Raw genomic sequence first — 24,513 nt, 5'->3', positions numbered from 1 at the left:
ATAAAGGGTGCTAAAAATTAGATGTTCAACATCTGTGTGCTTAGCTAATATTCTATAACAGCATCTAGGTACCCAGATACCAATAAAGAATAGAACCTAAGTTCGTATTTGGGTGCCTATACTTAAGGGGAATTCCTCAAGAAACACTAACGGATTTAGCACTTGCTCATGATTAGCATGCACTAAATGCTGAGATGACCATTATATTCTTATGGGCATCTTAGCATCTAGTGTGGACTAATCATTAGCATATACTATACTGGTTAGCATGCCTTGATGAATTCCCTCCTTAGGCACCTAACTTTAGGTGCACAAATTTAGGAGACCAAATAAGCGTGGGTGTCAAAATTTTGCCACCTAGGCATTCAACTGGAAGTATCCTAAGTGTCTGATTCACTTGTATCCTGTCCATGTCCCGTGTACTTGCATGCCAACTTTGCAGATATGCACAAAAGCACTTAAATGCTATCTTACAGAATGACATTTAACTGACATTTACCCCCATTTGGCCACCTAACCACCGTCTGAATGTCTACACTTAGGCAGCCAACTAGAGCCTAACTTGTGGCACACCATAAAGAATTAGAGGGCTAGCGTCTGGATTATGGCCTATAATTGCAATATTCATAAGAACATAAGAAGTTGCCTCCGCTGGGGCAGACCAGAGGTCCATCCTGCCCAGCGGTCCGCTCCCGCGGCGGCCCATCAGGCACACTGCCTGAACAGTGGTCTCTGACTAATTTTGTAATTTACCTCTAATCCTGTCCCTATAACCTTACCTCTACTCCTACCTGTACCCCTCAATCCCTTTGTCCTCTAGGTACTTGTCCAGACCTTCTTTGAAGCCCTGTAGCGTACTTCTACCTATCACATCCTCCGGCAGCGCGTTCCATGTATCCACCACCCTCTGGGTGAAAAAGAACTTCCTGGCGTTTGTTCTAAACCTTTCCCCTTTCAATTTCTCCGAGGACAGGACTGGGTGATTTAGGAGAAGTATAAAGGAAGAATCACTAGGGTGAATTGTAAATGAACTCTCATTATTCCATAACACAACAGAAGCTAGTTCTGAAGACCAAAAAGAGCAGAAAGGGAACTAGCAACGCAAAAGAAAAAGAAAATAGAATAAATTGAAAAGAAAAACCACATATCAGAACACCAGTCTAACTTTTAAAGAACAACAACAAATTTTTGCCAGGTAATTAAACACCTTTAATTTGTATCACTGTTTTTTTTTATATAAATCTTTATTGATTTTCAAGTAGTAACAGTACAATACATATGAATCTGAACGTATAACAAATCAAGAAAAGCACTTTGAACTTACAAAAATTCAAAAGTAATATTTTCCCTCCTCGCCCCCTTTACTTAATCAATAATATAATTGCAATTACTCTCCCAATAAACCACTCTTATTTAAAGTAATAACACATTCCCACCCTGGATGCATAAGGAAATCAGACAAAAATTAAAGAAAAATGACAATTATATAGAAGCAATCAAAGATGCCAAAGGACTCCACACCAAATTAAATACATTACTATGCCCCAAGATTTCAGCATTCATTTTTTCATATTTGTAGCTGGAGCATAAGTTCGCCCATCAGAAAGGAAAATTAAGTCGATCATAGTTCTTCCAATTGCATGTTATCATCTGTATGGCTATTCCCGTCATAATTAAGAAAAGCCGGCATTTATAAGTTTCAAGTTTTATTAGTGCTTGATAAATCGCTTATTAAATATCTAAGCGATGTACAATTCAAGTAAAATAGAAATACAAATACACTGACTTTAAAAAAACATACTGGGTTAACATACATGAACCGTGAGGGTTAAGGGGGAAAGTTACAATATATTTGTAGAAGAAAATATATATTAAAGGGAAAAATAACTCAAGGAAGGGAGAAGAAAAAAAACAAAAAAAATTGTGGGATGTAAAGCCTAGGGTCAAAAAAATTATAAGTCTGGGAGTCATATATTAAAAGCATCCTTGAAAACTGTCCATAGGGGGTTTAACATGTAATAGTGTTCCACATAAGTCAATGGGATTGATGACTCAAGTACAAGATTAATTTGGCCCCATATCGACTTCCAAGAATTAAGTATCAAAGGACAATTGAATAACAGATGATCCAATGTCCCAATATCAAGATGACAATGCCAGCCAGCATCTATTAGATTTAAAACTGTCTAACTTTTGCAAACGAACTGGGGTCCAACAAATCCTATGCAACAAAAAAAAAACATGTTTGTCTCATAGATGCTGACGCTGTGCACCTCATCCTCCAAGTCCAAATTCGTGGCCATCGAGACGCAGAAATATACTGCTTTATCTCAATACTCCAAATGTCTCTAAGACTTTATATCACTGTTTAAAAAAAAAATCAGGAGATACATCATAGGAGAAAACTTGAAAATCATAAGACTGGGCCCATTAAATTAGAGGTGATGCTAAGAATTCTATGAGTCAAGACATTTATTTCTGTATTCTTTCTGGAAGATGATATTTTCTTTCTCAAGGGACCCTCGGCCACAAGAGGGCACCCGCTCAAATTCAGGGGCGGAAAATTTCATGGCAACACCAGAAAGTATTTCTTCACAGAGAAAGTGGTTGATCATTGGAACAAGCTTCCAGTGCAGGTGATCGAGGCAGACAGTGTGCCAGACTTTAAGAATAAATGGGATACCCCTGTGGGATCTCTACGAGGGTCAAGATAAGGAAATTGGGTCATTAGGGCATAGACAGGGGGTGGGTAAGCAGAGTGGGCAGACTTGATGGGCTGTAGCCCTTTTCTGCCGTCATCTTCTATGTTTCTATGTTTATTAAAGGCTGATATTGTACCATAGCAGAAAAGAAACTATAAATTATGAGTTCTAATTTCTATTTAAAATCAAGCAATTTAATCTTAAAATATGGCTTGAAAATTGTTTGGATATCTCAACCAATGGATGCAGAGGCGTTAGCATCCACATATTTCCCATAACCTCAAAGAAGATTAGTCTGAAGAAAAGAACAATTAAAGACTGGCTTTTAACAGTACAAGAGGCTGCACATCTTAAAACTATTTTGTAGCATAGTAATTAACCATGTGTACACTCTTAGGGCCAGATTTACCAAAGATTTCTCTCCCAGGCACGTCATAATTAAAAAAAAAAAAAATCTTTTGGGGACAACCTGGGCCCAAATGTTTCCAATATAAATTTGTTTAGAATCATGTCAAGTTTGTTTCAGAAAAATTCATCCCTTTAGTATGTTTTATTACAGTAGCGGATCTTTAATATATTACAACCTGTCAAACCAGTGACTTTTTCCTCTCTAGCAAGATACATCTAACAGGGGCTGTGAAAAAGTACAAATTACAAATCATTGTGAAATCTTCACTGAGAAAGTGTCATGGATATGTTTCAGCCGTGCAGGCTTCTAGTTGATTAGATCCTGGGAAAATGTTCTCAACCTCTGGAATCCATGGATACAAAATGAATATTTAACATATGCTGGCAATGTATTCTAGTAACACTCATGCATTACAATAAAGCTATTTATTAAATGTCTGTGTGCTACAAATTTGTCTTTTCTGACACAGAAAACTGAAGAATGGAAACTGATCAAAAAGTATGCTGCAATCTCTTTCAGTTTTCAGGTAGAATTTCTAAATCAAAAATTAGATTATTTTTTTTTGCCTCCCCTTAATTATAACATCCAAACTGCCTTTCATCAACTTCCACTGCAAATTTCTGGGTCCACTTTCTCTTTTTTTAAAAAAAAAAAATCTTTATTTAGTTTTCAAAACCAACAAAAAGTGCAAAACAATCTACATACAAATACAGTGGTATCTTGGATTACGAGCATAATCCATTCCAGGAGCATGCTCGTAATCCAAAATGCTTGTTTATCAAAGCGAGTTTCCCCATAGGAAATAATGGAAACTCGCTTTGATATGTTCCCACCCCCCTCTCCCCCTGAGGCCAGCAGCGCTGCTTCCCCCCCCCCCCCACAAGAACCGACATTGCTCCCACCAAAGACCCCGCACCCTCCCCCCCGCGATCCGGCACACCCCCTGCCACCATCGGGCACCCCCCCCCCCGCCGCCATCGGGCACCCCCCCACCGTGACCTGAGGTTCCCCCAACCCACCCGAACCCTCTTCTTACTTTAGTGTAGCCTTGGCACCAGCACCAGCACAGGAGGCAGATCTTCGGGCACCGGCACCAACGCACAGGACATGCTGGTGCCGGTGCCAGTGCGGAGGCTACACTAAAGTAAGAAGAGGGTTCGGGTGGGTTGGGGGGGACTTCAGGTTGCGGCGGAGGGGTGCCCAATGGCGGCGGGGGGGGTGCCGGATCGCGGGGAGGAGGGTGCCAGTTCGCGGAGGTGGGGGCGCTCGCAAATCGAGGCACGCTCGGTTTCCGAGGCGCCGATTTTGCGAATGTTTTGCTCGTCTTGCAAAACACTCGCAAACCGGTGCACTCGTAAACCGAAGTACCACTGTAATAATAATCAGATAAGCACTTATAACAATCAGTATCGATACAAAAATAAAACTCCCTCTCCCCTCCAACATTTACCATCAGAGAATGATATCAAAGATATTTGATGCCAAAGATATTTGTGGTGTCTCAGCACTCTCCCCTGACATGTCCACCTCCTTTGAAGTGATGTTTCCCTTGTGAGACAAGAACTGCTGCCTTGGAGCCAAGACAAATCTTCTTACATAAAATGACAAGCATGATGTTTAAATATGCCTTAAAACACATCTAGGTGGGAGGGCTGTAAAGGTTGCTATTTGGTACATCAAAATTTCTGAAATTGCTGGCAGCTCTAAATGGTTAGGACTGCAAAACATCTGTGCCTGTCATTTTACAAAACCATTGACTTCTCAGGCTCAGTACTAAAATGTGAGCCAGAGTTATTTACAGAAGATTTGAGTGATACAAAATTCTCTTCATTTCAATTGCATTTTGTGATTTGATGTCCTTTATATTCTATGCAGTGCTGAGTTAAAGAATTTTTTTAAGTTGCTAATTTTTTTTTTTTGCATTGCTTTGAGGGAGATTTGAACAAGGCAAACTTGGATATCAAGCCCAGTGCTCCAACCACTAAGCCACTCCACTTGCCACTAAGGTGCAAAATGTTTTGCACCACACAACAGTGATAAATGGTGTTTTCTTTTGGTTTTTTGGGGGGGTTTTTTTACAGTGAAGAAGCAGCTTAGAGGTTTGAGTACTGGGCTTGACTTTCAGGGATGCTAGTTCACTTCAAATTAGAGAATGACACGGTGACAAAATTCATCATCGTCCCCGTCCCTGCAGATAACCGCGGGAAATAATCCCATGTCATTTTTTAGTGTCTATTTCAACCTCAGGTTGTTCTACTCCAGCATTCTTCAAAGCAAAGCTTGAGGGTCATTGGTTGTGGCCATTCATTCTCTAATTCTTCCCTCTCTCCTTAAAGAATAACACGAAGATGGTTTCCCGCGGTTATCCGCAGGGACGGGAACGGTAATGAATTTTGTAACCGTGTCATTCTCTACTTCAAATCCCACTGCTGCTCTTAACTCTCCATTGTATCCTGTACATAAAGAGATTGTGAGAATGCAATTTATGATGAGCTACTACAAAAAATGGCATGTGAAAGATCCAAATAAACATTTTGCACCCAGGGCACTGCAAAATGTTTTGCAGCGCTAAATACTGTATTTTGCACTTTTATACGTTTTGTATTGCTGCCAGAGGAGGCATTAGACATTTTCCCCTACAGGCACCGAATGGACTCTAGGGACACAGCACAAACCTCATGGATGTTATGTATCTGTCCTATGGGTAGGATTATCAGATTTTCCCAAAGGAAAATCTGGACTCATGGCCATCCCCACAGGCCCTCCCAGTTCTGCCCCATTCTGACTGTGTCACGCCCCATTCTGTCCCCCCCCAGCCCCGGCCTCTGACGCAATACGATGATGTCACCGCGTTGAGTTTGCGGATGCCCCCCCTCCCGACCCGATTTTTAAAGGAAGCTTTTCAAAACCCGGACAAAGTGCTGGGCTTTTAAAAGCCATCCAGACCCCCGGAAATGTTCTCAAAAAGGAGGACATGGCCTCGAAAAGGAGGATGTGTAGTTTTTTCTGATATATTTATTAAGCTTACAGTATTTATAAAAACACATTTAATACTTGTTACAAAAAATATTGTGCAATTGTGATCTACTTCTGGCCTACAAAGGTCAAAAGAAATCCTTAACTGAGATTTTACATTCAAAAGTGAATTATAGCTACTAGCACTATTATTTATTAGTTATTTATTATGCAGATGTTTGTTAGTTTGTTATTAGTTCAGTATTAGACATATGTTAGTTTAGAATAGATAGGTATAGATTAGTTTAGGTTAGGTTAGGGCCCTGCTGAAAGAGTCTACCTTGACGTGGTTGCAGGCTTACAAATCTTTTGGTCAAAGAGTGCGGCGACAGAGAAAAAAGTATGTGTGTATTCGGCCCATGGAAGAAGGGGGGGGGTCGTGGGGGGTCGGGGGGGAAGGGGTGCGTGGGGAGCCCAATAGGATTGCTCAGTAAGGGGCCCAGAAATTTCTGATGGCAGCCCTGACCATGATGATTGTGACTAGTTTTATATTTGCATATTTATTCGAAGCCTAGTTTAAGTTTTAAATCAGGTGTCTATGCTGTATTTTAGAACCTCTGGCTTTGTGATTGCACACTTTTTAAACCTCTGTGAATTCTACTGAGTAAAGGAAGTGTATGCTGCATGTGATTAGTTTTACAGATTAATGATTATTGCTAGCGACCAGCTCTGTGATTGCACACCTGTTAGAGAAAATCCTTTACTGCTTGTGACTGGTTTCATAACTGTACACTTAATAAAAGCCTGGTTCAAGTTTTATACCTTTGCAAAGTTTTTTTTAGAACCCAAGAGAATGTGTGCTGCTTGTGACTGCTTCTGTGATTGAACACCTGTTAGTAGCTTCTTTTTTTATTTTTTTATTTTTTACAACCTCTGTGGATTGTATGCTGTTTATTAATTTTTTCTGACTAACGGGAATATTTGCAGCTTGTGATTAGTTTTGTGCTTACACACCTGTTAGGAGACTAAGGCCCTCTTTTACTAAGGTGCGCTAACCGATAACGCATGCATGTTAGTCTATGACGCGTTAGTGTTTAGCGCATGCTAATTCAATTAGCTCGCGCTAATCGGTTAGCGCACCTTAGTAAAAGAGGGGGGTAAACCTATACTAAGGGCTCCTTTTACGAAGATGCGCTAGCGTTTGTAACGCATGCACCGGATTAGCGCGCGCTAGCTGAAAAACTACCGCCTGCTCAAGAGGAGGCGGTAGCAGCTAGTGCGTGCGGTATTTTAGTGTGCGCTATTCCGCGCGTTAAGGCCCTAATGCACCTTCGTAAAAGGAGCCCTAAATTTTATATTATAAGTTTATATGTTGACGTGTATAATTTTAGCATTAAACATGTTTTTTACCTTTTTATGTGATGACCAATTTTTATTTTTTTTTGTAAGTTCTTGTTGTAATACATCTTGGATAATTCTTTTGTAATCTGCCTTGAACTGCAAGGTAATGGCGGAATAGAAATCCCTAATGTAATGTAATATAATGGTCTTTTAAGTTCTTTTTAATATCATTTTGATTTACATAGTTTTATGTTTTTTTAGTGGTTTTGTATTTTAATTATGTTTATTTGTTTTATCAGTTTTATAGCCCCTAAAACAGCCGCTCAGAGTGAATGGGCTTTGTGGGGGGGGGTTTACCCCTCCAGCACTGTTGTTTATTAAAGGTGTTGGATCAACTTTTGTAGCTTGGTCTGCCAAATAAACATTTAAGCCAGTTTATACATGTCTCAAATGTGAATAGGACTTGTAAATACAGCAAAACTTTGGTTTGCGAGCATAATTCATTCCAGAAGCATGCTTGTAATCCGAAGCACTCGTATATCAAAACAAATTTCCCCATAGGAAATAATGGAAACTCAGACGATTTGTATTGCAAGACCTCGCTCATTTAGAACAGTCACTACACTCTTGCAGCGTCAGAGAGAGAAGAACCATTGGCTCAGTTGTGATGTGTGTATACTGCATGTACTCGTATTGCAAGACCTTGCTTGTATATCAAGTTAAAATTTAATAAAATGTTTTGCTTGTCTTGCAAAACACTTGCAAACCAAGTTACTTGCAATCCAAAGTTTTACTATATACAAATGCATGTAGGAATTATCTCCCTAAAACAGGCAAGGAAAATGTTAAATGCGAGAATATGAAATGATGAATAGTAAATGTTAAATACTTGTAAAAAAAAAAAAAAAAAGCTGTAACAGAGCAATAACACTTTTAGTAAACTGGCAGTGGGTTTTTATTTTGCATGTTGTTTTAAGGCATTCCTGCCAAACTACACAACAACAATGTATCTTACCAGTAAAGTTGCCTCCAATAACATAAGGAATGACGCCTCCGGGCCATATTCTTTCAGTCCGTGAAGTAGCAGCTCTGGGAACCCGTTTTTTCTCGCTCTTCCCTGATGCTTTTATGGGTAATCCTTCTGTAGTTATATTAGAGTGTTCATACCCTGAAATGATATATTATGTGAGATAAAACGTTCATAATTGAAAACAATTGACTTCTTGTCTGATCAAACTAATTAGGCGTTTTAAATGCTTAAGAAACTATTATGCATTAAGTCATGCAAATTAAAAAAATATATATATATTTTTACGATCAGAATTCCCATGTAACAGTGCATGGTTCAAAGAACTTGTGTCTTAAATATGATGAGTATATCTTGAAGTAGTTAATGCTCAATACTCATATGCAATTTGAAATGTTCTCAAAACGGTACAAAAGCTTCGAAGCCCAGATTATGCATGCAACTTATGGAAGTTTCTTTGGAGGTCGATTTACTAAGGCCCTCTTTTACTAAGGTGCGCTAACCGATTAGCGCGAGCTAATCGATTTAGCACGTGCTAAACGCTAGCGCGTGCATGTTAGTCTATGGATGTGTTAGCGTTTAGCGTGCGCTAATTCGATTTGAACGCGCTAATCGGTTAGCGCACCTTAGTAAAAGAGGGGGAAAGTTTAGGGTTCCTTTTACTGAACTGCGGTAGAGCTTTTTACCATGGTCTGATGAGGTAAATGCTCGAAAGCTCATTCAATTCCCATGAACGTCGGAGCATTTACTTCACCAGCCTGTGTTGAGAAACTCTACCACAGTGTAATAAAAGCCAGCATTAGTAATTAAGGGGTATTTTTACTAAGCTCTGAAAGTGCTAGCGCCTTCTTACTGCAGTTTATAATCGTATGCTACAGGATGTGCTCAGGTGTCCTACAGCAGTGTTTTTCAACCTTTTTACACCTATGGACCGGCAGAAATAAAAGATTTATTCTGTGACCGGCATCAGTCCGTAGACCGGCGCTTGAAGAACACTGGGCTAAGTCCATCTCTGCCCAATCTTCACTCCAGACCCCGGCCCCATAATAGTACTAATTGCACCTTGCACCTCCCGTGCCTCATCTGGAAGACTTCCCTCTGACGTTGCAACGTCAGAGAGAAGGCTTCCGGTTCAAGCGCAGGATGCCCGAAGGAGCCACTGCCCGTGGCTTGGTGCACTGAATCAGTTAGGAAGAGGGAGCTGGCTCGAAGATAACGCCGCATCGATCGCACCGTGGACCGGCGGTTGAAGAACACTGTTTTGGGCCTGATGCACGTGCTGGTGCTGTGGACCGGCAGGAAATTACTGTGGACAGGCACTGGTCCATGGACCGGTGGTTGAAGAACACTGTCCTACAGTACATGCCAAATTGTTGGGCACTAATCCGGACAATAAGAATAAATTTTTTTTAGTAAGGTATATCTGTGGGAGTGGAGAGAGGGCATTTCTCTGCTAATCAGTTAGTACAGCTACATTATTTATTTAATTTTTTTTTTTTAATATTTATAGCCCGCAAATCCAACAATTATAGGAGGGTTACAACATAATAGCAATAAGTAAAACATACACTTAGAGCTCCTTTTATTAAGCCGCGCTAGCGGGGTTAACGCGCGTGACTTTTTATCACGTGCAAACCCCCGCGCTGGCCTAAAAACTACCGCCTGCTCAAGAGGAGGCGGTAGCAGTTAGCGTGGACAGCGGTTTAGCGTGCGGTATTACGCGCGTTAAACCGCTAGCATGGCTTAATACAAGGAGCCCTTAGATATACAAAACAAAATAAATTTGATAAGATCATCAAGATAAAATCTTCTTAAAACAATTCTTTTGACTAAAAATACACACAAAAAAGTCATATCTCTCTTCCCCGCCCATGCTTCTCAGTTGACAAAGCAACGCTCAAAGAAGGCTGTTTTCATAACTTTTCTAAACTGCAGAAAGGTAGAAACCTGTCTTAATTCCAAACAAACAAACAGATCACAATGATCAATTGACCGAAGCAGTCAAGCAGGCTCACGCAGCAAGATGCTCTGGACCAGGTGTTTGGGAGCCAACTTCTGTAAGCACATGAAAACATTTACCAATAGCTTGTAACGTATCCTGTCCCTTACTTTCAGCAAATAAAGCATTACATAAGAACATAAGAATTGCCACTGCTGGGTCAAACCAGTGGTCCATCGTGCCCAGCAGTCTGCTCACATGGCGGCCCTCTGCTCAGAGACTAGCGCCATGAGACTAACCCTACCTGCATACATTCCGGTTCAGCAGGAACTTGTCGAGCTTGGTCTTGAATCCCTGGAGGGTGTTTTCCCCTATGACGGACTCCGGAAGAGCGTTCCAGTTCTCTACCACTTTCTGGGTGAAGAAGAACTTCCTTACATTCATACAGAATCTATCCCCTTTCAATTTTACAGAGTGCCCTCTCATTCTCCCTACCTTGGAGAGAGTGAACAACCTATCCTTTTCCACCAAGTCTATTCCCTTCAGTACCTTGACTGTTTCAATCATGTCCCCTCTCAATCTCCTCTGTTTGAGGGAAAAAAGGCCGAGTTTCTCTAATTTTTCGCTGTACGGCAACTCCTCCAGCCCTGTAACCATCTTAGTCACTCTTCTCTGGACCCTTTCGAATAGTACCATGTCCTTCTTCATGTATGGCGACCAGTGCTGGACGCAGTACTCCAGCCCTGTAACCATCTTAGTCGCTCTTCTCTGGACCCTTTTGAGTAGTACAATGTCCTTCTTCATGTACGGCGACCAGTGCTGGACGCAGTACTCCAGGTGAGGGCACACCATGGCCCGGTACAGCGGCATAATAACCTTCTCCGATCTGTTCGTGATCCCCTTCTTTATCATTTCGAACTACTGCAAGGACCTGCCCTCTCAGGGTAAGTCCTGAATCCACAAGCACACCAAGATACTTCCCCTCCCACCTCACCACTACTCACTCCCCCAGCAACTCGACTGCTTCCAGGGCATTAGCGCCCAGCGTTCTCGTAACACACAACACCTGCGCTTTCTGAATACTTAACTTCAACCTATTACGGTCCATCCAGTGCTTAATCGCCACCACTACCGACTGTAAGTGTGACGATGCCTCATCAAAATCCCTATCAAAGGGGAAAAAGAACTGGATATCATCAGCATACAGTCAGTAGAATTCACCAAGGTCCGAAAGCAGTTTACACAGCAGTACGAGATACAGATTGAATAAGGCTGCAGAAAGAGCTGATCCCTGGGGGAACCCTATTTTAACCTTACGACTAAACAGTTTTTCTCCCATAAGAACCTTCTGCTGTTTCCCCTTCATAAAGGATCAAACCAAGCCACAACCGCTCCACGAATCTCACACGCCCTCAGTCTGTTTAACAATATCGCATGGTCCACCGTATCAAATGCTACTTAAATATCCAGAAACAATACTATGAATTGTTTTCCCTCATCCAAACCCACTCTCAATTCATCAACAAAGTCTCCATACTATGGTATTTTCTGAAAGCATATTGATGATCCTGCAGAAACTGATGAAGTTGGAAATAAACCACCTTTACCATTATTTTTGCCACTACTGGTAATGACGCTATCGTATGGAAATTACTCAACTCTCGAGACCCTAATTTTTTGTCCTTCATCAATGGTTTAATTGCTGAAATTTTCAATAACTCTGGAATTTCACCCCCTCCAAAATTACATTGATGATCCTCGTGAGTATTGGAACCATCTTCACCGCCAGTTTCTTCAAAGTCCCTAAAGTGCAAGTATCTCCAGAGGATTGTGTAGGTCTGCACGAACTTAAAGCAATCCTTACGTCGTCCTCCTCCACCCCCTGAAACACATTCCACTCCACCCCTTCATCGATCCCCCACTCAAATAGTCTCTCCTCTCCTTCCACCATTGGCAGAGTATTAACAATAAGAACAATTTTTGTTACAAAAAAGTTGTTAAATTCCTCAGTAGAAAACGTACAGGGGGGGGTGGCCCCGTTACTCCATCCCCACTCAATTCCCTTATAACTTGAAAGAGTTTGCGAGGATTATTCCACCTTCTGTTGATAAAGCTGTTTTTTGGCAGATTGTACAACAGCCTCAAGATCCTTGGCCAGAACCTGAAACAGTACTCCCTCCTCAGCTATCCTCCTCTTTCTCCACTTCCGTTCCAACTTCCTCAACTCCCTATGCCATGACCGTATCTCCTCCATCAACCATTTATGTTTCTTTCCTCTATCCTTCACCAACACATCTCGTGTGGGGGCCACCACATCTAAGGCATTCAGCAGGGTCGATTGCCAAACATGTTCGATTGTGTAGAAACTTGTGTGGCATTGCACATCCTATGGGGAAAAGAGTGTACCCTCTTTCCACAACCCCACAAGTTCTGCATATGGTGCCTTAAATTGTACGTGCAAAAGTGTGCATAGCCAATATGCACACACAACTTAATTGTTTAATAAACTCAATCGGCTCCAGTAACTGGCAATTAACACCCCACAACAGATGTTAATTGGCACAAATTAGAAATTACATGCACAACTTGGTAGGCATATTCTATGCATAAAGTGCTGCCCTGCAGTTCTAGTGCACAGAAACTGAAAGGGGTCATCGCCAGGTGAGCAGCATGAGTGGATTGTGTGCATTCGTAAAATTTATGCTCACTGTTATAGAATACGCCCAATGTGCACCCAAGTTAGGCGCAGGTATTTACGCCTGGTTTTCTTTGGCCTAAATGGGTTCACCTAAAAGTTATGCCTCACACTGGCACTTAGCATGATTCTATACGGTGTGCATACCTTTCATAGGACCACGCTAAGTGCCGTTCTAGTTGACGCTGATTTTTATATCGCCCCATATAAATTTGATCCTAGAGAGCACCATTTCTGAACAGCACTCAATATTATTGGCAACGGACAAAAAAAAAAACAACAATAAAATGGCCAGATGAAAATGAAACATAAATTCCAGTAATCAGCACAGAAAATTGTGCAAGGCAAAAAAATATTTGGACCGTTTATTATTTTTATACCTCTGGTAATTCAACCAGTAACCTTAAAATCTATATAGCTTTCCACTTCTTCCATTATGTAAGATTGCATTGATGACTTTGAGAACCTTTTCTTCCATTATGTAAGATTGTATTGACGATGTTGAATTGTGACTTCTTCGCTGATTGTCCAGCGCTTCTTGTTATAAACCACCTCAAACTTTCATGGCTTTGGCGGTATATAAGAATAAAATTATCATTTATTATTAATTAAAACTTGATTATACCGCCTTAGTTGCAACACAATTCAAAGCGGTGTACAATAAAAACAAAAATGGAACACCATTAGTTATAGGACAGAATCACTCATTCCTAGCAAAGAACTTAAGTTTTATACAAACAAAGTGCTACAAAAATAACATGTGTTCACTATTACTTTTGCTTCAAATCCACCTTTATTTCTCTATCCTGGAGTAATTTTTAATGCCAAAATTAGTATGTACTATTAATGTTCACTGCATTACCCTCTAGCACAGAGGTTTTTACACTGATTTTCCTGCACTGATCTTTCTTCGTGCTTTGGGAAGTAGGATAGAAATGGAAAATCAAGAGTAGACCATTCTACATCAGCTTCCTAGTATAAAGTGTATGACTATAAACTATATTCAGTGAATCTGGCAATTAAAACAGTACATTTGAAATACCAGAGCGAAATCTTCTTATCCTGTCTATTTAGCTGGTAGACAATGCTTCTTGTCATTGATAGGTCCTGCTCTCCAAAGCCACCTAGAAAATAAAATATGGAGATTTTTAAATGCAATTTTTCTTCCTCACAGATATCAAGACTCTTTAGCGAACATGCAAAGGTACTGTATACTCGATTTTTAAAATCAACGATTTGGGGGCCAAAAAGGCCCAAAAATGGGGGGGTCTTGGTTTATATTTGAGTCATAGCGCCCACCTGCCCCCTCCCGGACCTGTTGAAAGCCTCCCCTGGGCCTGCAATAGCCCTGATAGTCCAGCTGTGAAACCAGGAGAGGAGGGTTCCCTCCCACCTCCTGTCCCAGCCAATTCTGAAACATCACATGCCCCCTCCCGCCCTCCCAGGTCTCTAGAAAACCTACCTTGAAAGTCCTGATTGTCCAGCAGTGAACCAGGGCAGAAGTGATCTTCCTACGCTCATGCCCTTTGTAGAACCGCTATCTAAAATGGCTACCACAAGACCCCGGAACCAGCAAGTTGCTTCGAGAACTTGCAGCAGCCATTTTAGACAGCGGCTCTGCATGGGGCAGAGAGCGTAGGAGTATTGTTACTGCCCAGTTCACTGCCTGCACCACCAGGGCTTTCTCAAGGTAGGTTTTCCTAGAGGGTCTGGGAGATTAGGAGGAGGTGGGATATTTCAGAATCGGCAGAACAGCAGGCGGGAAGGATCCCTCCTGTCCTAGCTCACACCACTGGACCACCAGGATTTATGGCAGGCCTGCAACGGCATCAAGGGAGTCTAGGAAGGAAGGGGGGAACAAGATTCAGAGTCTGGAAGAGGAGGGAGGGAGGGGGTCTGGGTTGCAGACTCTGGAAGGGCAGGGCACTTTAATATAAGTCCTCCATTTATATTTAAGTTAAGCTTTTATTTCCACCTTTTAGAAGAAAAAAAGGTTAACTCAGTTTATTTTTGGATCAGTTTATATTTGAGTATTATAGGTATCTCTCTATAGAAAGTGGAACCTCTCTAAAATAAGAGTGGATTTGGTGACCTTCCACTCTTACAACAAAGAAAGTAAAATCCATTGGGAAGCAAGGGTTTTAAAAGCACACACCAGCCTATAGAAAAGTGAAAATACAGTTGTATTATCTATTTATTGGTAATATTTGTGCCAGACTGACTAGCTTGTTCTCATGATAGGGGCAATGCTTGAGTGACCTGATTAGTTAACCGCTTAGATCATTTTGATATATATAAATACCTAAAATAAATAAATGATTATCAATAACAACTCATTTTGTGGGCCATTTGCAATACGATATCTAAATCCGAGCTTAGATGTTTTATGGAAGACACATATAAATCCAGTACCAAACATACCCATTTTGCAAAACTGTAAAACATCTATCTTGTTTTCTTCAGCAGATATTTCAAGAGTGTACAAATAGCATTCCCGTGTAGCCCAGTAATCAGTAATTCAGGAGGGGGAGGGGGAAGCTAAAAGGTGAAACTCCCAGGGGGAAGACCAGGATTTCACTGTTCTTTTAAAATCTAGCTCTTCCATATATATTCATTCAGAAAATTCTTCTAGATCTGTCTCTCCTAGGTTTTAGGTAACTTCAGTTAGCAATAGATGTATTTTCAAGTTGATAAGATATCCAGAAATCCCTCTGCAATATTAATAGAAATAGTATATATGGAGGGCCGGAATCCAGTTGGGGATTTCCCCAATGAATATGCATGAGATCTATTTGCATGCACTGCTTTCAGTGCATATTCATTGGGGTAATAGAGTGGGCAGACTTGATGGGCTATAGCCCTTTTCTGCCGTCATTTTCTATGTTTCTAAAATAAGCAATCTCCTCTCCCACCCCATGCTGAATGCTGATGTTGTTAAAATATTGGTGAGCCTATGACCCCCCCAGTGGTCTTCCCCATTCCACTGCCTGTGCTTAAGATGGAGGGCATGCAATGTAGCACTGAATCCCCACGGAAGCTAATACCTTTGTCTTGCTGGCTTGTGAGAAAAAGGACTGTGAAATTCAAAAGACAACAACACAGGGATTTAGGATTGCCAGTGTCTGGTAAGAGCGGTTGTGGCTTGTGTTCTTTAACCAATATTCCATTTTAGAAAGAACATCAAAAGACAACAGATACAGAATAAATAATACTGGTGTGCAGGAGTGCTATCTTTGTTTCATTATTTATTTTATCATTTTTTATAGCAGTACTTGACATATGCAGCCCTGTACAATGGTGATAAGTATTCAGGTTCAATACATCTAGATATTTTAGTGTGCTTTATTTTAGCAAAAGAACATATTAAATGTACACATAACAAAGAAGAAACTCTCCCAGGCTCAGCTAAAGCCCTTTCCCGAAGGACCTTCACAGTTCATTTTTGCTCCTGCACTCCTGGGTTACAAACAGGGCAAGAATTAATTTCCATTCTTTTCCTGCTCCAGTCGTGCCTTATTTCAAAATGGCCATATGCAAAAAATAAAAAAAATAAAAAATGATGCTATCCTTGATCAGCCAAAGACATTGTGAAATATGATGAGTGAGACAGGAATTAAGAGGGGAAAATGGAGTATGTTTTGGTTGGGTAAAGGGTAGCTTGGGGTAGGGGAGATTTGGCTAAGCTATAAAGATTTTTTTTAATTAATTGGTCAGAATCCCTGTCAAAATAAAAGAAATACAAAACAAAATTGTGTCCTTTTTTCCCCTTTCATTTTGAAAATGAAATGAAACTACATAGAAATACTTGTTGCAATTTTCCTTTCAAATAAAAACATCTTGCCGAATACAGACTCTGTAGATGCCAGGATGTGTGTGAACGCAGTGAGGAGTGTGGATTATATTTGGATACTTGCTGACCTTGAATGTCAACAGTTTCTCTTTTCTTTAATTAATGGAGTTTTCCCCCCCCCACCCCATTCTCTTGTTTGATATCCCATCCCAGTATGTAAGTAGTTTTGTACTGTCATGTTTGTGTTAATATTATATTCCCCCCAATTATTTTTAATGCTACAACACTTTGAATTCTATGTTTAGCATTTAATCATAAATTTTATGAAACTATGAATATGGCAGGCTTTTTTTTTTTTTATTGTAATAGAACGTTCCCCCCCCCCTCCCCCTTCTGCTTTTTTAAACCAAGACAGGGAGCCGTCCTTTGAAGTAACTAAATGATAATTGGAAAAGCCAATTTCTAAATTGCCTAATGCAGCCCCTGAGACATAACGATGAGATAACGATGACATACTTGTTACATGGATACAAAGGGCTCCCTTTTACTAAGGTGCGCTGGCAATTTTTAGCGCACGCAGGATATTACCGCGTGCTAAGCAGCTAGAACTAACGCCAGCTCAATGCTGGCGTTAGCGTCTAGCACACGTGGCAATATAGCGCGTTAAAATGCCCTAACGCAGCTTCGTAAAAGGAGCCCTATGTATTTGTAACTATGAACTAACTATATTAATAGTTGTACTGATCTACCTGTACTAGCAACCCTATTGAATGTCCGTGTCAAACTGTCCATTGTAACTTCCTGGATAACTGACCTAAGCTCTTGTAATGTAATCCGACCTTAAACTGAATTGGTAAAGGCGGAATAGAAAACCTGATTTAATAACATAACATTCCCTTAGCTATTCCAGATAACTTTCCAAACACAGTGAATAGCAGGAACTATTCGAGAAATTCTGATTGTCAAGCCCTATTTTGTCAAGGTTCAAAACTCAGACTTCTAGGACATAAGTGGCCCTGAGATCTTTACATTTCAGACTTGCCCCCACTATTGACTGAACTTTGTTGGCTTCTTTTTCAAGCACAGATTGCTTTTAAGATAGCTTGTTTCATTTTTAAGATTGTAAATGGCGTGGCTCCTTAAATATGTAACTTTATTGGTCTCATTTCCTTTTGGCGACAGTCCTTCGAGGTCATTATTCTTTGATCTCCCCAAGTCAGTTCGTTATATGAGAACATTGGAACTATCTTTTTCTTAGAAAGCAATTCAGATTTGGAATGATATTTCTTTATCAGTTACACAACCGTCTTATTCTGTATTTTGAAAATGTTTTAAATCTTTGTTTATTTCAAAAGTTGTTGAGTAATATAATAATAATAACTTTATTCTGTATTACCGCATTACCATGGAAGTTCTATGCGGTTAACAGATGAAGAGACTGTACATTTACAGCGAAGTTAAATTTTTGGCGATGCTACATTTACATTATTGACGATACATTTACGGTGAAGTTATTTTTACAGCTAGGTTACATTTGAGTATATTCCATTTCTTCCAATTAAATGTGATTTGTAAGCATTCTCCTCTTGCTATGTGTGCATTGATGCTCTTATTTGAAACAACTCTGAGCCCAAATATGTGGGGGATGCAGTCCCATAAGTGCTAATATTAAATTAGAATAGAGGAATTGTAATTTGCCTAGAACTTTGAATAGTACAGAATATAAATGTAGAAAATAAATAAATAAATGTAGATGCCATACAACTGTTCTACAGCAAAATGACCTTCTGAATTTAATATGCATAATTGGCAATATTTACACATGTAAATAATATATAATTAACAATTTTGTAAAATGCCACAATTTACACATGTAGATGCTGCAGGACAGAAAAATGTACAGGGTGTTTTTTGAGCTCAGTTTAGGTGGCCCCAAAATGCTTGGCATGGCAACATTCTCATTTCTGTTTTCATTCCTTCCCTAATATTTTCTAACATTCTACTGGCTTTCTTAGCTGCCCGCTGCACAATGAGCAGAGGGAATGACACCTATGTAGATCCTTTTCCTGGTCGGTGTGTAGTAAATAGGGTCCTTAGAAATAACAAACCACTGGAATTTGAGTTCAATTTCTTCTTTTCTTGTCCTTTATCCCTAGGGGCCTAGGACAATTCATTGCAGATGATTCAGCATGGCCGTTTCATTGCTGAATCGACAATGATGAATCGTCCATGGCAGCACCTGATCTCTTGTGGGAGGGCTATGCCTCCCCACCCCTAAGTAAGAGCCCGCATACCTCTTGAAAAATTCACTAGCGCGAGCAGCATCTTCCACCTCCTACTCACGCCAACCTCAGCTCCTCTCTGATATCGTGCCCTGGTCCCTAACTAGGAAGTGACAACAGAAGGGAGCCATCAGCCAGCAGAGCAGGGAATGGAGATGCTGCTCGCGCCGACATACTTTTCAAGAGGAGGAGGAGGAGAGGCACCAGTGGGGGGGACAGAGAGGAGAATAATGCATCAGTGGTGAGGGGAGGAAGAGAGGCACCAATGTGGGAGGCGGAGTAAGAGGAGAGACACTGGTGTGAGAACGGAAAGGCACTGGCAAGGGGAAAGGGAGAGGCACGATTCATCACGGTTCATCTGCGATAAATCATCCCATTCTATTCCCTAGGCCACAACTGCTGATAACAGAGGAGTTAACAGAGCAATCTCAGAGAGGGAAGGCTCTATAAAATATCTTCCTCAGTTTAATCCTTGGATTGGTCTGGTCACACAGAACGTTTCCACATGAAAAGGTAAACCTTTTATTCCCTTCTAAATCATCATCAAACCAAACCAAAAAACATAAGGGTAAACAAGGAGCTTGCAAAATAATTTTTCTAATTTTATAAGTTTTTGACAACCAGTTGGCAGTTCACACATCAGATTTAAATAATTTCAGAAAAATGTCAACTCCACATGCCAGCTGGGAGCTGGACTGAATCAGATGGCCCATCTGAACGTTCATCAGCGGCTTCAATCCTAACTTTTAATCAATAAATAAGATTGGGGCCCTTTATGCCTTATATAACATTTCCATTGTCGATTTATAAAAATGAAGGGTCAGATCCAAATTCTGAACAGAAGCAGGAGAAATTTCCCTACCCATTGACTGCTTAACTTTTGTCCAGCAACTCATTGACCGGAAAATATTGTGGGACCCTTTTATTCAAGAGCATTAAACACTTAAAACAGACTTAACATGCAGAAATATGGAACTGCAGAACTGTGTTAAGAGATTTTGCTGCAATTTCCCTATTTCCATGTGTACCTTTTGCAATCTGTGGGGCTCTTTTACAAAGCCACGCTAAAAAAGCGGGCTGTGCTATTTTTAGTACGTGGGTTTCCTATGCACTGAGGCCACTTTTTAGTGTGGTTCTACAATGGACAAATTTGATTTTTCCCATTAATGAGCATGCATTAATTTCATAATTAACATGTGGACATCAGCACATTGGCCCTTACTGCAACTTATTTTGTAGGCAGTAAGGGTTCCCACACCAATCCTGTGCTAATCGGTCAGTATGTGCACGTGCCCATGTACTAACCAATTAGAGCAGGGTATGCCTACTCTCTACCCTCAAACATGTCCCTAGAGCAGGGGTGGGCAACTCCAGTCCTCGAGGGCCGGAATCCAGTCAGGTTTTCAGGATTTCTCCAATGAATATGCATGAGATCTATTTGCATACATATTCATTGGGGAAATCCTGAAAACCCAACTGGATTCCAGCCTTCGAGGACCGTAGTTGCCCACCCCTGCCCTAGAGCTAAAAAATACAAAGTAGCTGGCATGTGCCAAGCCTGAAATTAGCAAGTGGTGCCTGAGTGCACCCTACGGATGTAGATTTTAAGCAGCAGGAAGCACACATTAGTGCTTACTAGCATTTGGTATAAAAGCCCCTATTATTCTTTGAAACCCAATAAGCAAATATTAAAGGCTCTGATTCTATACTGTTGAGCCTATAGCATTTGCACTCTTAATTTCTTTTGTACGATGCTATCGGCATCAATAATCAGTGGCGTAGTGAGGATAAGAGGCACCTGTGCCCTCCTCTCCACCCCCTGCTCCTTCCCCACAACCACACTCATGCCCTCCCCCCCTCCCCCCCACAGGTACCTCTTTAAATCTTCACCAGCGCAAGCAGCTTCTCTGGCCTGCTGCTCAAACAGGCATTAGCTTTTCCTTTGATGTCACTTCCTGGCCCGGCAACCAGGAAGTGATTTCAGAGGGAAGGCAGGCTGCTGCAAGCAGCAGGCCAGAGATGCTGCTTGCACTGGTGAAGATTTAAAAAGGTACAGGGGTGAGAATGGAGAAGCAAGCATGGCATGGGAGGGCAGAGGGGTGTCAGTGCCCCCCCCAGGATGGCACCCAGGGAGGTACACCCCTGCCCCCCTTACTAAACCACTGTCAATAATGAAGCTGCACAACTCAGTTGCATGTAGGAACATTCAGTCTTTAAACAAATGCAGTTGTAGCAATTTGTTCACAGTAATCCGCTATAATAAAACCCTTAGCATGAAGTGCACTTCAATCTTCGTGATCCCTGTGTCTGGGATCTGTGCTTCCGTGCCACACATGCACAGTAGAAGAAGCTAGCGGTGGGTTCCCCCATCACCATCCCTTGGCGACACTTGGCTTCTTCTACTGCGCATGCAACAGGCACCTTAAGCACGGACGCACGAAGGCAGCAACCCATGGTAGTGACTCCCCCCCCTCCTGCCCTCACCTCCGTCTTACACAGCGGTCCTGAAACTCACAGTCTCCCAGGTACTATTCTGCAGCCCCGCATGTCGGCCGGCTCCCTTACTGAAGTTATTCATTCAGTCCCTTGCCAAAGTTATTTTTGATGTTCAAAAGCCACTGCTGTTGCACCTCTCACGAGCTGCACCTGTCATCGGAAGCCTCTCTGACGTCACATTCAGTGAGAAGGCTTCCAACGCAGGGCCACGGTATTGTGAGAGGATCCGCCATGGGGCTCCTGAACTCAAAAAATAACTTCAGCAAGGGAGTTGGCCAGAAACGATGAAGAGAAATGCTGTACCCCTGCTGCACAGGGACGGGGGGGGGGGAATTGCTGCTGCTGCTGCTGCACTAGGGAAGGGGGAAATGCGTGCTGCTGCTGCTGCAGAGGGAAGGGGGAAAAATGCTGCTGCTGCTGCTGCCACATGGGATGTGAGGACCCCCCCAGAAATGCTGCTGCTGCTGCACAGGGAAATGGATGGTGATGCTGTAGCTGAGCTGCCAACAGATGAAGGGGGGAAATGCTGATGCTGCTACACAGGAAAGGGAGAAGATTCTGCTGCTGCTGCACAGGGAAGTGGGGGGGAATGCTGCTGCTGCACAGGGAAGTGGGGGAAATGATACTGATGCTGCACAGGGAAGTGGAGGAAGGGAAATGCTGCTGCTGATGCCACAGGGAAGTGGGGAAGGGAAATGCTGCTGCTGCTACACAGGGAAGGATGGGGGAGGGAAATGCTGCTGCTGCACAGGGAAGGGGGGGAAATGCTGCTGCTGCTGCTGCTGCTGCAGAGGGAAGGGGGAAATGCTGCTGCTGCTGCACAGGGATGTGGAAGGGATGCTGCAGCTGCTGCACAGTGAAGGGGGGAAATGCTGCTGCTGCTACACAGGAAAGGGGGGAAATTCTGCTGCTGCTGCTGCACAGGGAACTGGGGGGAATGCTGCTGCTGCACAGGGAAGTGGGGGCTAATGATGCTGATGCTGCACAGGGAAGTGGAGCAGGAGGGAAATGCTGCTGCTGCACAGGGAAGTGGGGGAAGGGAAATGCTGCTGCTGCTGCTGCTACACAGGGAAGGATGGGAGGGAAATGCTGCTGCTGCACAGGGAAGTGGGGGAAGAGAGGGAAAGAGGGCCAAGGAGCAATCTTGGTTTGCTTTGGGGGGGGGGGAGACAGAAGGGGGCCATGGAGAGAGACAGAAAGAAAGACAGACAGACAGGGTTCAGAGAGTGGAAGACAGACAGATAGAAAGATAGACAAAGGGGGCCAGGAAGAGATACAGACAGAAAAAAGACAGACAGCGAGAGGGAGATAGATAGAAAGAAAGAAAGATAGAAAGTGGGAGGGAGAGAGAAAGGAAGAAAGAGACAGGGGCAGGGAGAGACACAGAAAGAAAGAAAGACAGACAGACATATATTCTAGCACCCGTTAATGTAATGGGCTTAAACATTAGTACATAATAGAAAGGTTCCAGAAGTATGCAGTTGACTTTACTTGCAGTGTGAAAGATGTGCTGGGGGCATAACTGTTAGTATACTCTAACAAGTCTTTGCATTAAATAGTACCCAATTTGCTTTCCCTACTGTGCTAATACCGGTAGTAAGAATCATGAAGTGACTGGTACAGGCCAGGGGTCTCATAGTCCCTCCTTGAGGGCCGCAATCCAGTCGGGTTTTCAGGATTTCCCCAATGAATATGCATGAGATCTATGTGCATGCACTGCTTTCAATGCATATTCATTGGGGAAATCCTGAAAACCCGACTGGATTGCGGCCCTCAAGGAGGGACTTTGAGATCCCTGGTACAGGCCAAAGAGATTTAATTAACAGGAGACTACATCACATGACAATGCTGAAGCCACCTCCTCATGCTGCTGCCATACTGACACACTTAAAACACAGTCTATGGCAGTCCCCTGTCAAATAAACCTCCTTGGTTTCTAATAGGTTGTTTTGGATGCATCAATATGGCAATAAGCTCTGCCTACTGGCTTCACATCAGGTAATGGGCCAAGCCCACTCCAGTCATCTCCTTTTAATTCAGTGTTTTTCAACCTTTTTTGGGCAAAGGCACACTTGTTTCATGAAAAAAATCACGAGGCACACCACCATTAGAAAATGTTAAAAAATTTAACTCTGTGCCTATATTGACTATATATAAAGTAATTCTCTTGAATAGGAATCAAATAAACACAAAGAAAGTATTTTATAATTACTTTATTATGAAATATTAAGTAAACAGAATAGTGAAAAATTATAAAATACTTTATTCAGATGCGAAACCTGGGCCTGTTTGGCTGAACACAAAGCTGATATTCTGGCTGGAATCTTGACGCTCATAGGCTCCCTGCGCTAAAAACCACTATTGCGGTTTAGTAAAAGGTGACCATATTGTAAAATATAGACAGCAGATATAAATTCAGAACTGTGCATAGTAAGTGAAGGGAAGTTTTCATCTCTGGGAATCTTACCCAGTAAACTATTTAAGTTATTTGGGCAAATTCCTTTGAAAACTGTGGTAATACTGCCTCCACTTTGCTAAATTAAAATAAAATCATTTTTCTACCTTGTCTGGTGATTTCCTGGTTGCACTTTCTTCTTCTGAATTGTGCATCCAATCTTTTCTTCCCTTGCTATCAGCCTGTATGCTTTCTCTCCTCCACACCTCATTCCCTCCTCCCAACTTTTTCTTCCTCTCTCCCTGACCTTTCTTTCTTTTTTTCTGTTTCTCTTCTTTCCTTCTGTTTCCCTGCCTGCCCCCTTTCTTTCTTTCTCCCTGCCGTTCCCCAAGCCACTGCCGCTGCCATCGGGGAACAGGACCCACCAATGGATAGCAGGCCCCAAAGCCGACGCCGACGTCGACGCATGCTCTCCCTGCTTC

The 24,513-nt window shown here is 42.0% G+C and overlaps 1 protein-coding gene across 1 annotated transcript in view; it reads right to left on the bottom strand.

Moving 5' to 3' along the window:
* The window catches only part of TLL1 (tolloid like 1), a 414,583-nt gene that overhangs the window by 207,185 nt on the left and 182,885 nt on the right, over positions 1–24,513 (bottom strand). The window contains 3 exon segments of the mRNA XM_033941915.1: positions 8,423–8,575; positions 14,111–14,138; positions 14,140–14,192. Coding sequence (XP_033797806.1) covers positions 8,423–8,575; positions 14,111–14,138; positions 14,140–14,192 — 234 coding nt within the window.

Source organism: Geotrypetes seraphini, chromosome 1, assembly GCF_902459505.1.
Source record: "Geotrypetes seraphini chromosome 1, aGeoSer1.1, whole genome shotgun sequence".
Lineage (NCBI taxonomy): Eukaryota > Metazoa > Chordata > Amphibia > Gymnophiona > Dermophiidae > Geotrypetes > Geotrypetes seraphini.
The sequence above is the reverse complement of the archived record's forward strand: the minus strand, read 5'-3'. Positions and strand labels throughout refer to the sequence as shown.